The 21,177-nt window shown below is 40.5% G+C and overlaps 1 protein-coding gene across 2 annotated transcripts; it reads left to right on the top strand.

Annotated features, from left to right (window-relative positions):
- Positions 1-400: 400 nt before the first annotated feature.
- Positions 401-20,698, top strand: clns1a (chloride channel, nucleotide-sensitive, 1A). Of its 2 annotated transcripts, XM_034237628.1 has the most exons (8): positions 404-846; positions 9,666-9,802; positions 9,891-10,016; positions 15,624-15,734; positions 18,265-18,270; positions 18,744-18,917; positions 20,079-20,145; positions 20,252-20,698. In XM_034237628.1, coding segments are annotated over exons 1-8 (741 nt in total). In that variant the 5' UTR covers positions 404-727; the 3' UTR covers positions 20,253-20,698. The 2 variants fall into 2 exon arrangements, with proteins under 2 accessions (XP_034093520.1, XP_034093519.1); XM_034237629.1 differs by lacking the exon at positions 18,265-18,270 and having other exon boundaries at positions 401-846.
- Positions 20,699-21,177: the final 479 nt, after the last annotated feature.

Here is a 21,177-nt window from a genome sequence, read left to right as displayed (position 1 = left end):
TTGTCATGACTCAAGTTATACTGTAACACCGTCCCCCGTTCAAATGAAATCGCCGCCAATCATATTTCCAAGCTTGCGCCAGGGCCGGGCACAAGACTCGCGTCTTGTGCTGCATTCACTTGCACTCGGACATTAGAGATTTTCTCTCATAAATGTCCGATTAGCCACAACTTTTCTTTCAAAAAAAATACGCCAACTGGGGTGGCAAGGGTATTTTTTAGGGTGGCAGTTAGAGTGGCCCATGCCACCCCGGTAGATCCGCCCCTCGTAAAAAGATTTCCGGTAGTAACCTTGTACATACAATGTTTTTACGGAGCATGGCTTCAGGAATAGGGATGTTACGTAAAACAGACGTAACCATCAATTTAACCCAACCACGCTTTGTTCGCGGGAGTCACGTGATTATTGTTTTTTTTTTAACGTATTGCTTGGACTTATCTTGCCGCGATATTTCAGCTTCGAAAGGTCGACAGCGAGGAGCAACGAGTTCTTCAACAATTTCCTTAAAGTGTGTTTTCAGACTGTCCGCCCCGGTGTCCTGCTCTCCGGAGGCCTCGGCCTGGTTCAGGTAATCCCAGAGAAGAACCGCATAGCTCGCAGTTTATCCGCATCCAGCTCACACAAGTTATACGGGGTACATCAGCAAGCTTTTGTGGCACGAAATAGAACACACAGCTTCCTGCTGTCACCAGGGTCCTGTGTCTCTACCCTCCGGCACACGTTAACGATGGTTCTGCTGAAAGACCTCCATCCTCCCACCGAGGGAGTGCGGCACGAGCAAGCCGAGACCACGGCGGTGATGGACGGCCAGAAGCTGGGCTGCGGCACGCTGTACGTCGCAGAAACGTAAGTGATGCACGTGGCGCTTGTTTTTGTCTTTACAACACCAGTGTTAGTTTATGTGTTGAATCTTAATGTGTTGAATCTTAATTGTTGTTAGAGTTAAATACATGAATTGTGTTAAAATAAACCAATAAACAGCATAGAACGTTTAAAAACAGATGCTCCACTCGGCGTGCTAACCACTTCCGGAGTAGTCACTTTCAAAATAATAATTACAAATGTATTGGATGAAAAACACATAATTTGTCACCCACAGTGACACAGTGGTGAACAAGTTAGAAGATAAGATAAGACTTTATTTGTGCCAGAGTAACAAAATACAATAAACACAGCAGCACAACAGCAAAACTGTACACTAAAAGTGCAGCAAAAAGAGCAATTAAACATCTAGAGACAACATGAAACATAGATGGTCACACAATCAATGCAATTATTAGCAGTATTTAGTAGTGCAACAAATAAATAGCATTATTAACCCTCTGGAGTCTAAGGGTATTTTCTCGATTTTTAGATGTTTTCTTAAATCACCTTTTAAATGTATTTCTTCTAACATGGCACCCCATGTGTACATATAAAAAAATGTCAGGACAATCTCTGGTCTTGCTATGTATGCAAATTACTCACCTTAGGGCACTGTTTGATGAGATAAGTAACTCAAAAGCTTAACATTTGACATCCGATTTTCGGAAAATCTTCAAAACTTTTGTGAAAACACAAATGTACTCATGTGATCGAATTGTTTTGGTGTTTTAGCAGTGAAATATTTGAATTACACTGTATATAAATGTGTAATTCATGTCTAAAATGAAATTCGAATTTTGAATAAAACAGGTGTTTATCACTCTACTTTCACCACAGCAGGGACTGAGATACATTAGGACTGAATAATGACTTCATATTACATACCAAGGTTCATGTGATGTGTACAAATACAAATTGAGCATTCAAACTTTTTTTTTTCAACCAACAATTTATTATAAATATGTTTTTTTCAACCAACTATTTATATAAATATAAGAAACTGGAAAATCTCACTATTTACAATATTGAACATCAGAACTTTCAACCAACTATTCATTATAAATGTCAAGACAGTGTCAAGGTCTTTGGCTGTCTTCCAAGACAGTGGGTCTGGCTGCTGTGTAGGTGGGGGTGATGGTGCATGGGCTGCTGTGTAGGTGGGGTGTACAAGTGCTATACGAGACCTCCTTGCTGGCTGGGTTGAAGGTGATGGCTGTGGTGGAGCCTTTGTGCTGAGGTGTATCTTGACCGGGTGGCAGCCGCAGATGGAGGTGGAGGCAGCTGTAGTGATGCTGGTCCTTGGTGGTGATGGCTCTGGTGAAGGCCCTTGAGCCACGGTAGATCTTGACCTGGGGGCAGGCACAGATGGATGTTGTGTGGCTGCTGGATAAATGCCGCCTGTGGGCCACTAGGCCCAGGCAGCTGTGAAACATTTCTGTAAAACAAATTGAAATGTAGGACAATAATTACTACTAATTTCATTGAAATACATTTTAAGTAAAATGTTGCTCAAGCACAAATAACAATGCACACATAAAAAGAAAGTTTGGGAGGTTGGAGAAGGAGTCTCTCTCACACTCACTCACTCACACACACACACACACACACACACACACACACACACACACACACACACACACACAGGTACTTCCAGTTACTCAGTATAAAATCACAGACACACATATACATAGGCTACATCTGATTACAAAGTCTCATCTGTACAGGACGGTAAAATAATAACAGGCACACATATAAATAAATCTATGACAAAGTCTCATCTGTACAGAACAGTATGATAAAATAATCGATGGCAAAAACATGTCACCGTAAATAATGTCTCCGTTGTGGGACGAATACATGATTAATTTAATCATCTACACATTAGGGGTGTAACGGTACACGTACCCGTACCGAAATTATTCGGTACGGGCCCTTCGGTTCGGTACAGGTGTGTACCGAACGAATATAACGTTAAACGTAAAAAATTGAGAACGTGAACAACTTTTTGGAAGTAATCTCAGGTGCTGCGTCGCAGCATTCAGAGTAATTTGGTCACATTGGGTTCAACGCGTCATAGAGCGAGCAAGTCATTTCATTGGATGAGAGGCATACTATGAGAGCTGGTCAGAGGGATGCGTTCAAATGTAGTCAGTAATTTGAGGAACTGTCGAAAATGAATGGCGAACGCAGATAAAGTTGAGCTCGAAAATCCTCCAGCATCATTGAAGTTTCCGGTTTGGGAACATTTTGGTTCCGCAGTTACGTACAAGGATGAAGGACAAAGACAGGTGGACCGAACCAAAGCTGTTTGTCGGCATTGTTCAACTAAAATTGGTTACGCGGCTGGCAATACATCAAACTTGCACACTCTTGAAAAGGCATCACCCGAACGTGAATATCACCGGTACCAAAAGAAAAAAGACTGAAGTGCAAACCCAACTCCCGCTAGCATGTAAGCCTCCACCACTCGCAGAGAGTTCAGACCGAGCCAAAGCTGTTACAAACGCCATATATCCTTATGTTGCCATGTTAGCAAAGCGCTACCTGGCTGTATCTGCTACCTCTGTCCCTAGCGAGAGGGTGTTCTCCACAGCAGGAGACATTGTTAGTGCCAGCAGATCTGCCCTTTCGGCAAGCAATGTGGACAAGTTAATTTTTCTTTAAAAAAACATGAAAATACAATGACAAGCAAGTCATAATGTCAAACTGGCTGCTTAGGTACTAGTACAGTACAGTTCAAATACAGATTATTTCAGTTCATCGAAAAGCTGCACCTTAATGTTTATTTTATTATATTTTGTATTTATTTGAGTGAATATTCACAGTTTAATAATAATTAAAAACCCAAAACTAATAGTTTATATTTTGTGAGTACTAGTAGCCTACAGTAAAGTTCAAATACAGATTATTTCAGTTCATCGAAATGCTGCACCTTAATGTTTATTTTATTATATTTTGTATTTATTTGAGTGAATACATTATTCACAGTTTAATAATAATATAAAAAAAATATATATATATGTTTTGTTCTGTGAAAAAAAATTCTGCTGTACCGAAAACGTACCGAACCGAATCGTGACCAAAAAACCGAGGTACGTACCGAACCGAAATGTTTGTGAACCGTTACACCCCTACTACACATGTAATCTCACTTTTACACAACAAAATAACGTTAACACAGAGTAAACGTTTGCTAATGGAGAGTCTATTTTGTCCAATAAAAAGTTCATGACTATCGATAAAAAAGATATATCAATAAACCTATTGTTACTTTTCGCGGTATTCCCCACACATTGCCAGTACACTATTACTGTAATATTTACACCTACCTATGTCCAAATGGATCCTTGTTGTTGTCTTTGTATTCTTCTTCTTCAGAAGAGTCGAAGACTTCAGGTTCTGAGGCTCTTTCTTTTACATTACATTACATTACATTACATTACATTTAGCTGACGCTTTTATCCAAAGCGACTTACAATAAGTGCGTTATCTTCACTGCTACTAGCGAAACAAATCTCTAGCGAAGTCGGCAACTGTACATTTTTTTTGTGCCATTTTCTCTCTCTCTCTCTCTCTCCTCACAGACGTAAACTGATGGGAGACATGTGGTTTATGTTTTTTTATACTTGGTGGGTAGGCCCTTAGTGATTTCTCGATGTCCATTGGTCATTTCAGACCATCATGGCTGCCGGCCGAGATTTCCTTGACGGACACACAAATCCACTAATCCACACAGTGTAAAGTCTAGCTGCTTTGAGCGGCCATATTGGCTGCTGTGCCCTGGTTACAGTCTCACAGGAGATACCGCGGATATCTGAATCATATTTCTACTCCTTATAATCGAAAATATATGATTAATTACGTAAAATATGTGCACCTGGACTCAGAGATGGGGACTCGAGTCTGTGACTCGGACTCGAGTCGCACTTAAGTCGCACACACAGAGACTTCAGACTTGACTTGGACTCCTGCTCAAAAGACTTCGGACTCGACTTGGACTCGTGTTTTGGGACTCGTGAACAATCATTGTGTTTTCTATTTTTGGCCTATTAAAGGTGGGGTAGGTAAGTTTGAGAAACCGGCTCGAGATCGCTAGAATTTGAAAATACACAACCGGAGAAAATCTGCCACTTCCTCACAGAGCCCCTCCTCCAACACACACGAACGCACACATGACCAATGAGGGCACGAGATAAGTTTGTGCCCCGATGGGAGGCTGACAGGCAGGTAGGCCATCCAGTTACTTTAGCCGGGCCGGCTATCGGGATGTTAAGAGCATTCCATGGAATATAACAAAAAGTGTATCTCGAGCCGGTTTCTCAAACTTACCTACCCCACCTTTAACATTAACATTAACATCATGGTAACACCATGGCGACCGGCGGCACACCTGCAGCTGTACCGCTTGTAATTAGGTTCAACTATAAAAACGAACAAAACGCCGGCGGCACCAACAAAAGGAGCGCACACTGCAAAGTCTGCAATATTAAAATCAAGGATGCTGGTGCAACAACGTCAAATTTCATCAGGCACTTGAAAACTCACCCGGAGAGGTCAGTCACATTAACGCATATGGACGGTTAGCAAACATGTTTAGCTCAGCATCAGCTATGTAATGTTAACTTAGCTTGCTACTAGCTTTGTAACTGAATATTTGAAAAGATGAGTGAATGTTTGCTTGTCACACTTGTTTGCGTTGAGTGGCGTTGACATCCAACTCTTGACATGACATAAAAAAGGTCGGTAACGTTAATCATTACGTTCCGCTGCCACCATCTACTGGCTAACGTTAAACGTAGAAAAATACATCGTTACATACATAAATACATCTGTCGGTTTATAGGCAGGTTACAGGTTTATTGTTGACCACGTAACGTTAATGTTACAGGTTTATCAGGTTACCATTACACTGGGTTTGAGTGAGAGGATAGAGGAATATGTTTATTTATAGTAGACTTAAAATATGTCATTAGAGACCCAGTGTAATTAAACAATACGGTTGCAGAGGTCAAATTTTAACATTGTTGTCCACTGGCCAAATGGCTAGCCTAGTGAATGTTGAAATGTTACCAGCCACTCAATAGATTGCCATTGTTATTTGTGGCTGGTGCGTGCAACATACAGTACCAGCCACTTGCATGATTGACCAGCATTTGGCTGGTAAATGGTGTTAATGGTAGATATCTCTTTTGGAACAGGTCATGTTTTAATATCACCAGTTCAGTATATTTCAGATAATATTGCAGCAATAGTTTTTTAGTTGCAAATGGCACAGAACAAATGTTTACTTTGAAGTACTTTTAACACAGTTTCCCTGCGGGGGATTAATAAAGTATTTGTGATACTGATTTCTGATTCTGAAGTGTTTTGCTTATAAGTTGTTTGCATTTAGCTAAAGTGTGATGTTTGTCCTAACATTGCATTGCAATAGCCTGTTTAAAGTGATCATATAACAAACAACTAATCAGTACTGATACTGTATGCTAATAGATATAGGAGTGATAATAATACAGTAAATGCTTTGAATTTCTTTGATATAGCTGTGCAGTATTCTTAACAGACTGGATAGCAGCAGACAATAGAAGGCTTATTACAACCAGAAGAGACATGAGACTTTTATTTTTTAGAGACTTGAGACTTGACTTGGACTCGTGACCAAAGACTTGAGACTTGATCAAGTCTCACCCCACAAAGACTTGAGACTTGACTTGGACTCGTGACCAAAGACTTGAGACTTGATCAAGTCTCACCCCACAAAGACTTGAGACTTGACTTGGACTTGCAAAAAGAGACTTGTGAACATCTCTGCCTGGACTCCAGAAGGTTAATAATACTACTAATAATAATATTTCTAGGGATGTCCCGATCACCTTTTTTTGTTCCCGATCCGATTCTGATCATTTGATTTTGACAATCTGCCGATACCGATTTTTCCCGATCCGATCTTTATGCAATGCATTAAGAGAAAAAAAAGGAAAAAAGCATTCAAGTTGTCCCTTAAGGTTATTTTTGTATTTAAATGACAGTACCCAACTATCCATTCTATCCAACATGGATATAGCTTCTTTTTTTCACAGCAGCATTGGATCAGTTCAGTTGTGCAGCATTGGATCAAAACAAAATAAAGCTTATCAGTGGTCCACCACAAAATAACCATGTCAACAAATTGAGTGCAGATAGTGCAGTAACAATTATATTTCCATCTTACTGGAGTAACACAATTCAATAGTAATCAGCAGCGAACCACTTCAACACGTGTGTTTCGGTGTATTCACGGCATTCATTTTGTTATTCTACAGTATTGTTGTTTTATAGTTATTTGTTAATGTAACCCAATTTGTGTTCTTTGAAATTGAAAAGGATATTGCATTGTGTTTGTTACTTTCGTTGCAGTTGTATATGTCTTAAGTGTAATTTGTCTTGGCTTCCTATTTGTGGACATGCTTTTATTTTGAAGGAGAGGTAGCGCTGTTGACAGGAAGTTGTTGTTGCTTTGGAAACAACGTGACGGAGATTAACGGAGAAAAGTAATATCTACATATAAAGACGGAGAAAGTAAACGATAACGTGTATGGTTAAGTGTTAGCACCCCCCGAAGAGGCACAAGCTCTTACGTTGATATTGGAGATTTCAATAAATTCAATTTGAAAAAAAAACGGGTAAAAAACAAACAATCGTATTAGATTGGTCGTGTTGAGCGTAGCTCTGTTCTTTCCACCACGCAGAACCTCCTTCTTGCAAACATTGCATCTGGCTGTTACACTGCCTTCGCTTTCAATTTTATAATACTTCCAAACTCCTGACATTTGCTCTGTCCCGACTCCCGAGTCACCAGCTGAACGTAGCCTCTCGTTAGTTTACTGCTACTATTAGACACTGCGCCCACTCTGTTGCCAGGTTTGAGAGAAATAAGCACTATGAAAACAAGCCCAAAAGAAGCAACACATACATGATGTTGTGTAATTTTAAACCAAAACTAAGGCCTCAGGATGACTTTAAGATGTGCACATGGTCATTTTTGTTTTGTAACATTAAATAAAATAATTTTTTTAAGGATTCCCTATCCCCGATCTTTTTTTCCCGATTCCGATCTTTTAAAAATCACGTGATCGGCTCCGATCCCCGATCACGTGATCGGATCGGGACATCTCTAAATATTGCACATAGTTTGCACATAGAGTTTGATTGCCACTGGGAGGAAAGACCTCCTGTGGCGCTGTGTGGTGGTCTTCGGTGATCTCAGTCTGTGGCTGAAAGTGCTCCGATAGGAAACCAGTGTGGCATGCAGGGAGTGAGACCTGTTGTCCAGAATGCTGAGAAGTTTCCTCAGCATTCTCCCCTCCGACACCACTGCCAACGACTCCTGATCCACTCCCAGGACAGAGCCTGCTCTCCTGATGACTTCACCCCGCTGCCCCAACACACTACAGCAAAGAAGATCACACTGGAGACCACAGAGTCATAAAACATCTGCAACATAGTGCTGCAGACGTTAAAGGACCTGAGTCTCCTGAGGAAATACAGGCGACTCTGGCCTTTCTTATATAGGGCCTCAGTGTTTTTACTCCAGTCCAGTGTATTGTCTATGTGGACACCCAGGAACTTGTAGCTGTCCACAATGTCCACATCCATGCCCACGATGGTAATTGGGCTTGGGGCGTTACTCCGCTTCCTGAAGTCAACCACTAGCTCCTTAGTTTTAGTGACGTTGAGCTGCAGATGGTTCTGACCGCACCACTCCACAAAACTGTCCAACACTCCTGTACTCAGCTTCCTGATCTCTGATGATACAGCCCACAATGGCAGTCATCTGAGAATTTCTGCAGATGGCAGGACTGTGAGCAGTGTCTGAAGTCTGATGTATAGACTGTGAACAGGAAAGGAGAGAGGACCGTGCCCTGAGGAGCGCCCGTGCTGCTCAATATAATGTCAGAGGTGTTGTTCTGCAGCTTCACGTACTGTGGCCGAGCTGTGAGATAGTTGGTTATCCAGCTCACCAGTGGAGCATCCACCTGCATGTCCAGTAGCTTACTGCTGAGCAGGGCAGGTCTGATGGTATTGAAAGCAGGGCTCGAAATTAACTTTTTTAGGAGTGCTATTGAGCTATATGCCTCCTTGACATTAGCATACAGTAAGTCTAATGTTTTATTTTCCCTCGTTTTGCAATCAACATACTGTTTAAAGGTGGGAAGAGATTTATTTAGATTGACATGGTTGAAATCCCCAGATATTGCTATGAAGGCATTGGCACTTTATTTTACAAAGACTTGCAAATCTGTAGCAGATACACAAACGAGTTGTTTGTAGGATGTGAAACAGGTAGAGGTGAAAGGATCTAATACTAGATCAGAATATTAATAACTATTTTCATAGTCAGATTTTCGGTTCACGTTTCAATGTCAGATCGGTTCTCAAATCTGAGGATTGAATTGATTTTATTTTGTGATATTAATATGAGTGAATACAAATTGGTTATACATAACTATAATTGTCTTGAAAAAGCACTTTTTTGCAATAGTTGGTAATTGATTTATAAAAAATAGTGAAGTTGCAGCCCTGCAGTCAGGTTGTTTTTATTTGAACATAAACCCGAAGCTGCTTTCAGATACTGACTCTCACTTAGCCTGACTTTCCATTCCAAATCACTTCCTGAAATTGGTATTAATGTTCCCACGGCCTGTCAAACTTGTTCTGGAAGCCTGGAAGTAAATGTACCTTAATGCAATTATGTACCTTTTTTATTCTATGTGTGTGGACACTATGTGAAGCATCAGCTGTTAGATGCGTGTGTCTTTTGGTAGGCAGCTGTCATGGTTCGATGGCTCGGGGCTGGGATTCTTTCTGGATTATCCCAACATCGGCCTGCATGCCATCTCCAGAGACGTCAGCGCTTACCCACAGGAGCACCTGTACGTCATGGTCAACGGCAAGATCAAAGGTGAGAGAAAGACACAGGATGCAATAAATGTTCGGAGGATCATTCACAAAACTGTATTTTAACCGTGTGTCACCTTCTGTCCTGGCAGGGGAGAATGTGGTAGAAATGGCAGAGAAAGCCGGGGATGACGAAGAAGACAACAGCAGTGACAGTGGTGATGAAGACGAAGGAGTGATCACAGAGATCCGATTTGTGCCCAGCGACAAGGTGGCATGTGAGTGACCATGCTGAGCCTGAGGGCCACACTGATGCTCTCCCTTTTTATGAAATGTTTAGTTTTTTTACAGCCATGTTTGAATTCTGATCTGATTTGGTTGTTTTTTTAACTTATTTTTTGATTATTATTTACTATGTCTATACTTTATTCCATCAAAAACACAGATCATAAGATACATTTTAAAGTTACTGTTTTAACATGTTGTAAATGCGATAGGGCTGTACCCGAATACTCGGTTGTTGGCCTACTATTCGGTTTTCCATTTCGTTATTCGGATATTCGTTTTTTTATTTGGCACTGCGGCTGCCAAATTGAATTTATTGAAATCTCCAATATCAACGTAAGAGCTTGTGCCTCTTCGGGAGGTGCTAACACTTAACCATAAACGTTATCGTTTACTTTCTCCGTCTTTATATGTAGATATTACTTTTCTCCGTTAATCTCCGCTCCTTTTCACGTTGTTTCCATAGCAACAGCAACTTCCTCCTCCAACAGCGCTAACTCCCCTTCAAAATAAAAGCATGTCCATACAAATTGGAAGCCAAGCCAAATTACACTTAAGACATATACAACTGCAACGAAAGTAACAAACACAATGTGATATCCTTTTCAATTTCAAAGAACACAAATTGGGTTGTATGTAGCACCTCATTTCAAACAGTTTGAAACGCGAGGGCCGTGGCCGGCACGGGGTCTGCCCTCGCTCAAAGGAAAACCTCCAGCGTGACTTGAGACCGCCCCCTTGATAAATAAATGTAATTATAATGAAGCCAGCTGCAATGGATCATTGATCCACCAGGGGGTGCAGTGGGGTTCCACACTGGAGCTCATGTGAAATAAACTCTGATACAGTACGGTAGATTTATGTCTGGTACTACTGTATAGCGGACCTTTGTTAAGATCCATATGTCACGCATAGGATCATACTCTGTTCTAAATAAGAGACATGTAATCATTTACAAAACATCACCATGTTTTTATTTAACTAAATAATGTTGGTTAGTCCACAACTACTGTACAAAAAACATCAGGAAGCCCGCCAGCTCCAAAAACGAACGGGAGGAAATGCAGCCCGGCTCTCGATTTGTAATCCTAATTTAATCATCATCTCCACCACGATCATTTATGTTTATGTTCGCCGAATTGACATGAAAGCACGACAAATATGAATATACTGTAGTCAGCTTCATTAAAACGTTATTAACGAGCATAAACTCAGTAATTCACTAAAAATATTTATATTTTATTGGAGCCTCGTCAGCAGATCAGGATCCTGATCTGCTGAAGGGTGTTATTTTCCCCATAATGACCAAGTCGCTACACATTATCCCACTTATTACATGGCCACATTCTCAACAAAGTAACGAAATGACTCCCAATATTAATTGAAATGCTTTTATGGATTTAGAAAATGATTTTATTGATTTAAAAGATAGTTGTATTGATTTACATTTACATGCATCCGCTAAGAAAAATAGTCCGTTGTTACCGTTTTTTAAACAGTCTGAATGAAACGGCAGCTCTCAGCTGTGTGTTTACCTTTATATATACAGTCTATGATGTTTACACACCTAATGGCCCATCAGCCACAGCTCTCCCCCCTGATCTTTCTTCTCCAGCAGCTAAGTTAACTGTAGGTTACTCTGAGTGACAAGCTTACAGTTAGTGAAGTAACACTTTTTTTTTTGTGAGTCACGACCTGGCTGTTTCATTCTAACATAATGCTCCAAATGTTACTGTTTCCACTCGGACTTCAATACAGCTACACCATTGTTTGGTTTCCATGGTAGTGCGTCTCTTTAGTAGCGCGCAACTGAAAGTCTGAGAGGGTGGGGATTGTTCACAAAAAACAGAACAAGAATCGACAACTCCACCCTCTGCTCACTCCTTTCCTGTACAATACAGGTTCAGCCAGGCAAAACAGTGCACTTCTATTTCCAGACCATGGGGCTGGGTCAGCCACTAACATATTCATATTTCTCTTCTCAAAAAGAGAAATATGAACGTTAGTTTTGAACTGAAATGATCAAATAAAGTCAACATTTCACAGTGTTTACAAACATTGACCATACCGTTCACCAGCCCCCACCCCCCTATGCCTTATGTTGCAAACTCTTTGTTTAAAACTAATTGGCCATCGGAATGTGTGTGTCCCAACCCCCCCCCCCCCCCCCCCCCCTGTGATCTCTCTTCTCCAGCAGTCTGGTTTGTGTTCGCATATTTATGCTGTCGCAGTTCCTGTTGTTTCTATCGCGCATTGCCGGTATGAAAGGGTCTGTGCCGGATATATCAAACATTTAATAAAAGTGAAAAACAATGAACAAGACTTAACGTATTAATCATAATTAATTATATTTATTCAGTTTGGATGTAGGATTTTTGACTTTGTTTAGAGCAGTGATCTTCTCTTCCTCTCTGCAGCAGAGAGCTAAGCGCTGTCAGACCGGACCCAACCCTGAAAAGTATTATCATCTGAAAGTAAAATGAATCATTATGTTATTAGTATTAAATACATTTAGAAATACTCCGTTGTAATTATTGATGCATAAATGTATTCATCCATTCAATGTGGCATCTGCTATAATGGGGTTAATGTATGATATTACTTAATAATACAATACATTATAATACATGATATGATAATTATATTTTAATTGTATTAATTTCTTATTTCATAGAAACTTATCAAACATGTAATTAAAGAATGGTGATATACACAGTGATAGATGTTGAGGACTAACGTTTATAATAAATAGCCTAGTATTTATCCATAATAATATTTATAAAAACCATTTTAATGTGAATGTTCATAAAATAAAAACTAGGGCTGGTCATCGATTCAAATAGTTAAATCGCGATTAATCGCAAATTATCGCACATTTTTGATCTGTTCTAAATGTACCTTAGAGGAATATTTTTCAAGTTTTTAATACTCTTATCAACATATGAGTGGACCAAATATGCTTTATCTAATGTTTATTATCAAATTTGAACAATGACAAATATTCTCATGATATTAAACACAACAACCTCTGAACTTACAAATATTCGCCTCAATTCAACCTGGAATCTCTAATACAATAATGTGTGTGTGCTTGTGTGTGTGTTGTGGTGTGTGGGTGTTGTGTGTGTGTGTGTGTGTGTGTTGTTGTGTGTGTGTGTGTGTGTGTGTGGTGTGTGGTGTGTGTGTGGTGTGTGTGTTGTGTTGTGGTGTGTGTGGTGTGATGGTGTGTGGTGTGTGTGGTGGTGTGGTGTGTGTGTGTGTGTGTGTGTGTGTGTGTGTGTGTGTGTGTGTGTGTGTGTGTGTGTGATGTGTGTGTGTGTGTGGTGTGTGTGTGTGTGGTGTGTGTGTGTGTGGGTGTGTGTGTGTGTGTGTGTGGTGTGTGTGTGTGTGCTGTGGTGTGTGTGTGTGTGTGTGGTGTGTGTGTGTGTGTGGTGTGTTGTGTGTGTGTGTGTGATGGATCGTTGGAGCTATGTGCAACTCAAGGCATATGCTCGAACGGGAGCTGCCTGGACGCTGCAATCATGTTGCGCACTATCCGTGCTGAGTGTGCTGACTTCTCGTACAATGTCCCACTGTCTGGCTTCCTGCATAAAGTCAAGTGCTCGGCGCAGTTGTGGCGAAATGTCGCTCCTCTGTTTTCATTTAAACAGCTCCTTATATCCGTTAGCGCAGCTAGCTAGCACCAGATGCTAACAACAACAATGCACGTAAGGTCTCTCTCTCGCTCGCTCGTGCCACACATACACACACCCTCCCGGTCCTCCCAACAGCCAGTCGGTGCCTGCCGGTGAGCGTGGAAGTGTGGTCTGCCACAAGCGGGCGGCAGGAGCGGGGCTGTCAGCATCAGCTTGTAGATGGTATTTTAAACTCGATGCGCTCTGAAACTACGGGGCGGCCGAGGACAAAAAATACACATGAGTTAATCGCGTTAAAATAATTAGTGGCGTTAATTTTTTTTAACTTGACAGCCCTAATAAAAACACAACACTGTCATTGCAAGTGACACTCAGTTGACTTTTACTGTATGTTCAACTGCTAAATTCATTACTGATAAAAAAAGGGCCTCTACCTAATTACCTTAAATAACACACATTTTTCTTGGATTTTTTTAACACCATATTCCCTAATATATTTGTAGAAAGGCAGGACATTGAATTAAATCTGAAAAATGTTTAATTGTGGAGGACCCCCTGTTTCGTGTGTGCCCCCCCACTTCTCAAACCAAAGTTACACCCTTGGATTTTAAACAAAGTCACATGACCACAACAATATTAGAAAAAATATATATTTATTTTAGGATTTTAAAATCAAACCTGTTTTTTAAATGAAATCTGACGGCAGGTAGTTAGCTCTGATCACCTATGATAAATGCGCCACACCTAATTGCTGGCCATTCAGCCACAGAGCTCCCTCTATACCATCGCTTCTCAAAGTGTGGTCCGTGAGCGCCCCCTAGTGGTATAACATTTCACATTTTTTTAATTAATTAATTAATTAAAGTTTTCCGCACTCTCGCGGGAATATCTCCGCAATGGAGTGAGCTTAAGTTTCACTTTCAATTGCATGATATAACCCAGATAAACACCTTCATCACACATGTTGCCACTTGTTTGTACAATTTTCAGGCGATTTGTAAAAAACGATGTGTTTTTGGATATTTGTGGAGTTAGGTGGTCCGCGAGTGTTTTTTTATTGGTTAAGTGGTCCTTGGTATGACAAAGTTTGAGAAACACTGCGCTATACAAATCAAACTGTAGACGGTGTGAAAGCACCTATTGTTTTAAATAATGGTCGGAATGTGACCTGTGAGCCTTCTGAATTACCGTGGGACAGCAGAGAACTCTAAACAAAAATGATCTTATCTTATCTTAATAATATCTTCATATTAATAATAATAAATCATACAGTATGTGTCCGAAAGGGAGCAGAAGGAAGCAAACACAAAAAATATACTACATATTAAAGCAAACGATTGTAAAGGTAAAAGTATGAGCGTAACAAATAAAGTGTAAACATTTACATTATTATGATTATTTAATATATAAAGACTATATATTATTGAATTACAAGATTAGATATACTTTATTTGATCTAAAATATTGATGTTTTTTCGTTATACTGTAGTAGCCTGTAAAAACCATAACAAATATGTGTTCAAATGCTCTTCACCAAAACACAACTGAAGTACTGAAAGTCCATGAAACTTGTCTTTCTGTATTTGTGAATGAAGCGCCATCTAATGGTTAAATCCTGAAATTGAAAATCTGGCAATATTCGCTGCTGAACCCCCCGCCAAACTGAATATTGTTGTCTTGAATCTAAATATCTGAAATGTTTATTTTATTAAAAAAGGAACATGTGTTGTCTCTTTTGATGCATGCATTTAGCGTTTAAATGGACACAACATCAAAGGGGTGCTGTAGTTTCGTTATATTTTTCAGCAGTATTGTGGTAGAGTATACATTTTAAGGATATTATTTAAAGTCAAATATAACCCAGGAAATATAACATAGTGACAGTGTTGACACTGACTTACACATTCCTAAATTGACTAATGCTACTAATGTTGCATCTTTTATGATATGTTGGTCTGCATGCAGTGGAGTCCATGTTCTCAGCCATGTGTGAGTGCCAGGCGCTGCACCCCGACCCCGAGGACAACGACTCCGACAACGACTTCGAAGGAGAGGAGTACGATGTGGAGGAAGCCGGTGAGGACACTCACTCACTCACTCACTCACTCACTCACTCACTCACTCACTCACTCACTCACTCACTCACTCACTCACTCACTATCTAACATTATCAGTCTGTTTAAAATATGACATTAACGTCACAATTCTATTATCAAGGTGCCCTCAGATTCGATAGAAAAACACTTTGGGTCCAATATAAATGATCAGTATATGATGCAATAATGCAACATTATATAATATTTATGTATATATATTAGGGCTGTTAATCGCGATTAATCGCACATTTTTGATCTGTTCTAAATGTACCTTAGAGGAATATTTTTTAATACTCTTATCAACATATGAGTGGACAATATGCTTTATGCTAATGTTTATTATCATTTGAACAATGACAAATATTCTCATGAATATTAAACACAACAACCTCTGAACATTACAAATATTCGCCTCAATTCAACCTGGAACCTCTCTCATACAATAATACAATACAAAGTGTGTGTGTGTGTGTGGTGTGTGTGTGTGTGTGTGTGTGTGTGTGTGTGTGTGTGTGTGTGTGTGTGTGTGTGTGTGTGTGTGTGTGTGTGTGTGTGTGTGGGTGTGTGTGTGTGTGTGTGTGTGTGTGTGTGTGTGTTGTGTGTGTGTGTGTGTGTGTGTGTGTGTGTGTGTGTGTGTGTGTGTGTGTGTGTGTGTGTGTGTGTGTGTGTGTGTGTGTGTGTGTGTGTGTGTGTGTGTGTGTGTGTGTGTGTGTGTGTGTGTGTGTGTGTGTGTGTGTGTGTGTGTGTGTGTGTGTGTGTGTGTTGGAGCTATGTGCAACTCAAGGCATATGCTCGAACGGGAGCTGCCTGGACGCTGCAATCATGTTGCACTATCCGTGCTGAGTGTGCTGACTTCTCGTACAATGTCCCACTGTCTGGCTTCCTGCATAAAGTCAAGTGCTCGGCGCAGTTGTCGGCGAAATGTCGCTCCTCTGTTTTCATTTAAACAGCTCCTTATATCTGTTAGCGCAGCTAGCTAGCACCAGATGCTAACAACAACAATGCACGTAAGGTCTCTCTCTCGCTCGCTCTGGCCACACATACACACACCCTCCCGGTCCTCCCAACAGCCAGTCGGTGCCTGCCGGTGAGCGTGGAAGTGTGGTCTGCCACAAGCGGGCGGCAGGAGCGGGGCTGTCAGCATCAGCTTGTAGATGGTATTTTAAACTCGATGCGCTCTGAAACTACGGGGCGGCCGAGGACAAAAAATACACATGAGTTAATCGCGTTAAAATAATTAGTGGCGTTAATTTTTTTTTGACAGCCCTAATATATATGTATATATATATATATATATATATATATATATGTGTGTGTATATATATACATCATATATGACATAAAACAAATAAATAAACAATGAAAATATGGAAAGTTCAGGTGTTTAATAGTCTTATGGCCTGTGGGATGAAACTGTCTCTGAGTCTGGTGGTTTTAGTCCGGATGCTGCGGTAACGCCTGCCAGACGGCAGCAGACAGAACAGTTTGTGGCTGGGGTCTTCTTATCGTGTCCACAAGGCAGTCAGTTACAGGGCTTGGTTAGATGTGGTTCAGCCACAGCTGAACACATTGCTGTCCCTTCTCATTAAACTCTGCCAAGTCCGATGTTGTACAGGGTTGCGGCTAAGATGGTTTGTTTTGCAGAGGAGAACCCTTCAATGTTCACAGATATGACTGTCAATGCCGGTCTTGAGGGGGTCCCTCGTTTACGGCATCGTCCTTTGTGTCTATCTCCAGGCATGATGTTTTCTCTTGGTGTTCTGTGGCTTACTTACAGCTTTCAGCGTAGCTTGTAGCGTAGCTTGTGCAGACTAGCTTGCGGTTAGCGTAGCTTGTGGCTTGTAGCGTAGCTTGTGGCTGTTTTGTAGCTTGTAACTGTTGCTTGTAGTGGTGATAGGATTAGCAGTATCTAGTTGATCTTGTCGATCTTGTCGATCTCGTCAATACTCCCAGGGCCGCGACGTGGACGCTCCTTTTGGCTGGGGTGATGAGGGTCTTTTATAATCCTGAGGGCTTTCTTCCTGAGCCGCTGGGAGTAAAGGTCCTCCATGGATGGCAGCTCTGTCCTGATGATGTTCTGTGCAGTTTTCACCACCCTCTGTAAAGCCTTACGGTTGAGGGCGGTGCAGCTGCCGTACCAGGCCGTGATGCATGTAAAGTGCAGTAAAAGCCATCCGGCCGTATGGACACAGCTCTGGGCTCAGTCACAGTTTCAGTGTCCACTGCAAAGATTTCAGCAGCAGAGCACCTCATGATAAACACAGTTTCAGTGCACAGGCCCCAGGGCCCTACAACATAAAGGATTGTGTGGGTGTGTGCGCCCATTATGTGAAAAGGAGATGGATATAAAACTACAGGGTGCTCATCTAATCACTTTAGGTTCTGTGGTTTCTGTAAGGCACGAACAGACTCTTTAACATGCTGCTGACTGAATAACGTGTTCTCATTTATCTTTTCTTTGTCTCTTTTGTCACTCTTTGTCTCCCTGCTCGTCTGGACCCGGGCTGCAGAAGCAGGTTAGACATCCAGCATGCATCACTGCATCTTTACACAACCCACGTCTTCTGTTGAGCCTTTACAGCGACACTTGTGTATGTTCGAAATCAAAACGCTCAGGGACTTATTGACAGCGTTGTTTGATTGGTGTTTTCTAAATAGTTCTTATTGTTGTTTTGTAAGGAGCCCAGGATCAGGGACACCTTTGGAAGCTAGTGGGGATCTAAATAAAAAAGATTAACCAACACTTTACGAAAGAAAAACACTTCGTACAAACACTTAGAAGTATATGAATAGTTAATCACAGTTGTACTATTGTACAGTGTCTTCATAGTAGTCTTCATACTGTAAATTACTAAATACAGACAATGTATTTATAGCTGTGTAAAACTACCTAAAGTGTCTTATAAATCATGTATTTAATGTTAGCATAATGCTAATAGATGCTAAACAGGGTTCTAGTAAAGACGACTGCTCCTTGCCTCCCCCCCAGAGCACGGCCACGGTGACGTTCCCACCTTCTACACCTGTGACGAGGGTCTCTCCGCGCTGACGACGGAGGGCCAGGCCACGCTGGAGCGGCTGGAGGGGATGCTGGCCCAGTCTGTGGCCCAGCAGTACCACATGGCCGGGGTCCGCACCGAACCACCCAACGCAGAATTTGAAGGTTTAAGTCAACCTCGCATACTGAAATTACAAATATGAATCATATTGATAATGGATACAAATTGGGTTCAAATATGCTTTATCCAAACTGAATGATTACTGCAAATATACTGCAACAGCTGGTAATGTGACCTCTATTCTGGTTAAGTGAAGGAACTCTCATAAAAACTTGTACTTCTTATCAGGATGGGTTTCCTCAGGCTGTGCTCAAGTAGTCTTTGTTTTGCTTAGAAAGGAGGACCATCGGTATTAAGTACGATATGATGATACTTTATTGGTCAGATGAAGTCTGAAATGTGACTTGCATCACAGCAAAAATAGGAAAAAGGAAAGGAGCGTTAGTTTTTCCTTTCTTATCTTCTATATATAGATAGAAGAATATTCTTCAGGAAGTGTGACAGTTTTCCTCTGGAATATTCACTAGAATTCACCAGCATGAGTCTTTCTCTGTCCTCGACTAATTTTTATGTCTTATAAATGAAGTTGCAAAAAAAACCGCTTGTGATGTCTCAATCTCTTCAAGGAAAAGTGGTGAGGATAAAGACGTTTACCCAGCTGTAGTTAAACAAAAAGTACAATGTGGATGGGGTATAAATTGTGAAATGATCGAATCACAAATAATCTTTTTATTTTGATTATTTTGTTAACAGAAGCTCTTAGTTCTGAAATATGTGCAGGACAGTGTCGTGGAAAATCACTGGCACGGCTCCATAAATCATGTCATTAGTTGTTTTGCAAATGACCAAACGAGTTCCTAAATCACATTTTATAGTGACATTTTAAATACAACTTCTCAAGAGGGAGCAGTTTCCAACAGTCTATACTATGTTTTTAAATCAATAAAAACTGCTGAGACATTTATGTTTAATTTAGCATGTCAGTGCTTTGGTCCTAAAACGGCATCTGGTTATGTTGAGCTGGGACTATACTCTAGGATGTTTTTTTAAATTGTATTTAATGTACTAGCCAACCCAGCAGGTCACAGAGTGAGGTCAAAGATTTGAAAACTTATCTGATGTGTATTTCTATTTTTATAAAGAATATGATGGAGAAAGTTACGAGTATTAGGGCTTATTGTGTTCTGCTGTGCAAATGGAAACCCAGCAGTTGGTCTTTTCAAGGTTTAGTTTATGCTGTTAAACTGCAGTGTGTGTGTTGACAGACGGTATGGAGGTGGAGGCAGCGGCGATGGAGGCGGGGCAGTTTGAGGACGCAGACGTGGAGCACTGGTAACATTATAATGTTTTACAACCGCCAAAACATCTTTGTAAATACATTTGAATAATGAGATCGTAGAGGGAGTGAATCATCCATTTGTTATCTCACACTCTGTAGATCTCATCTCAGCGGACATTCAAAGCTCCAGTGTTGCATCATGGGATTGGAGAGGCGGACAGCAGCACTTCTTTAAGGCTCTTAGCACTTACTCACTCTCTTGTTTAACAGAACTTCTCCTTCCTACTCAGTCATCTCACTAATCTTTGTAGCATCCTTTATTTCCTCCCATGCGTTTTGATGCATTGCTTAGTAGCGCACGCGTCATGTATTGTTTTTCTTCTCCGCATCACATTTACTATTTGTTCAAGTCGTATGAGTTTATCTTTGTTATACGACCAAGGCATCTACTGAGATGCAGACCCAAACGCCCAAATCATGCTGTAAAAAAAGATGAGAAAAAACCCAACGTTCTGTTTTGTATAACAATTTAATTTCAGATTTTCCTACGGAGGAAAGTTATTGTCTTTATACAAAATTGTCAATAAATGCATAGTTTTTGAATGAGTTTTTTTGCTTCATTTATTAATGTAAGGTTTGAATTGTAATTTTAGTGCACAATTATTGCGGGTGGAGTATTTTGAGAATATTTTGTTGCATTATATATACTGTATATTGTTTTATATAGAAGATGTATTAAATAATTAAAGTTAAACAAAGCAATGGTGCTAGCATGACTGTGGGGCTGTGGTTTGATATAATGCTAATGTCAGAACTGTAAAGGGAATTTTGGCAGTAGCATGCTAACATTTGCTTAAACGTAGCTCGGCTGATGCCATTCAGTTTGTGGTATTTGGTCTTAAACCAAGGTACTTGACATATTAAATTGTTGACCTAATAATGATGCTAAAGGAAAAGGTTATGTAAATTCATCCTGAGGGCAACATACAAAACTAAACCAAAAGGTTTTAATGTTCCTTGGATCATGTTGAGTTGCATGGCATCACCTATAAAGAGTTGTGTTTTCTGTAATGACAATAAAATAA

This window comes from Gymnodraco acuticeps, unplaced genomic scaffold (genome assembly GCF_902827175.1).
Source record: "Gymnodraco acuticeps unplaced genomic scaffold, fGymAcu1.1, whole genome shotgun sequence".
Taxonomy (NCBI): Eukaryota; Metazoa; Chordata; class Actinopteri; order Perciformes; family Bathydraconidae; genus Gymnodraco; species Gymnodraco acuticeps.
Note: the sequence above shows the minus strand (reverse complement) of the source record. Positions and strands in the feature narration are given on the sequence as shown.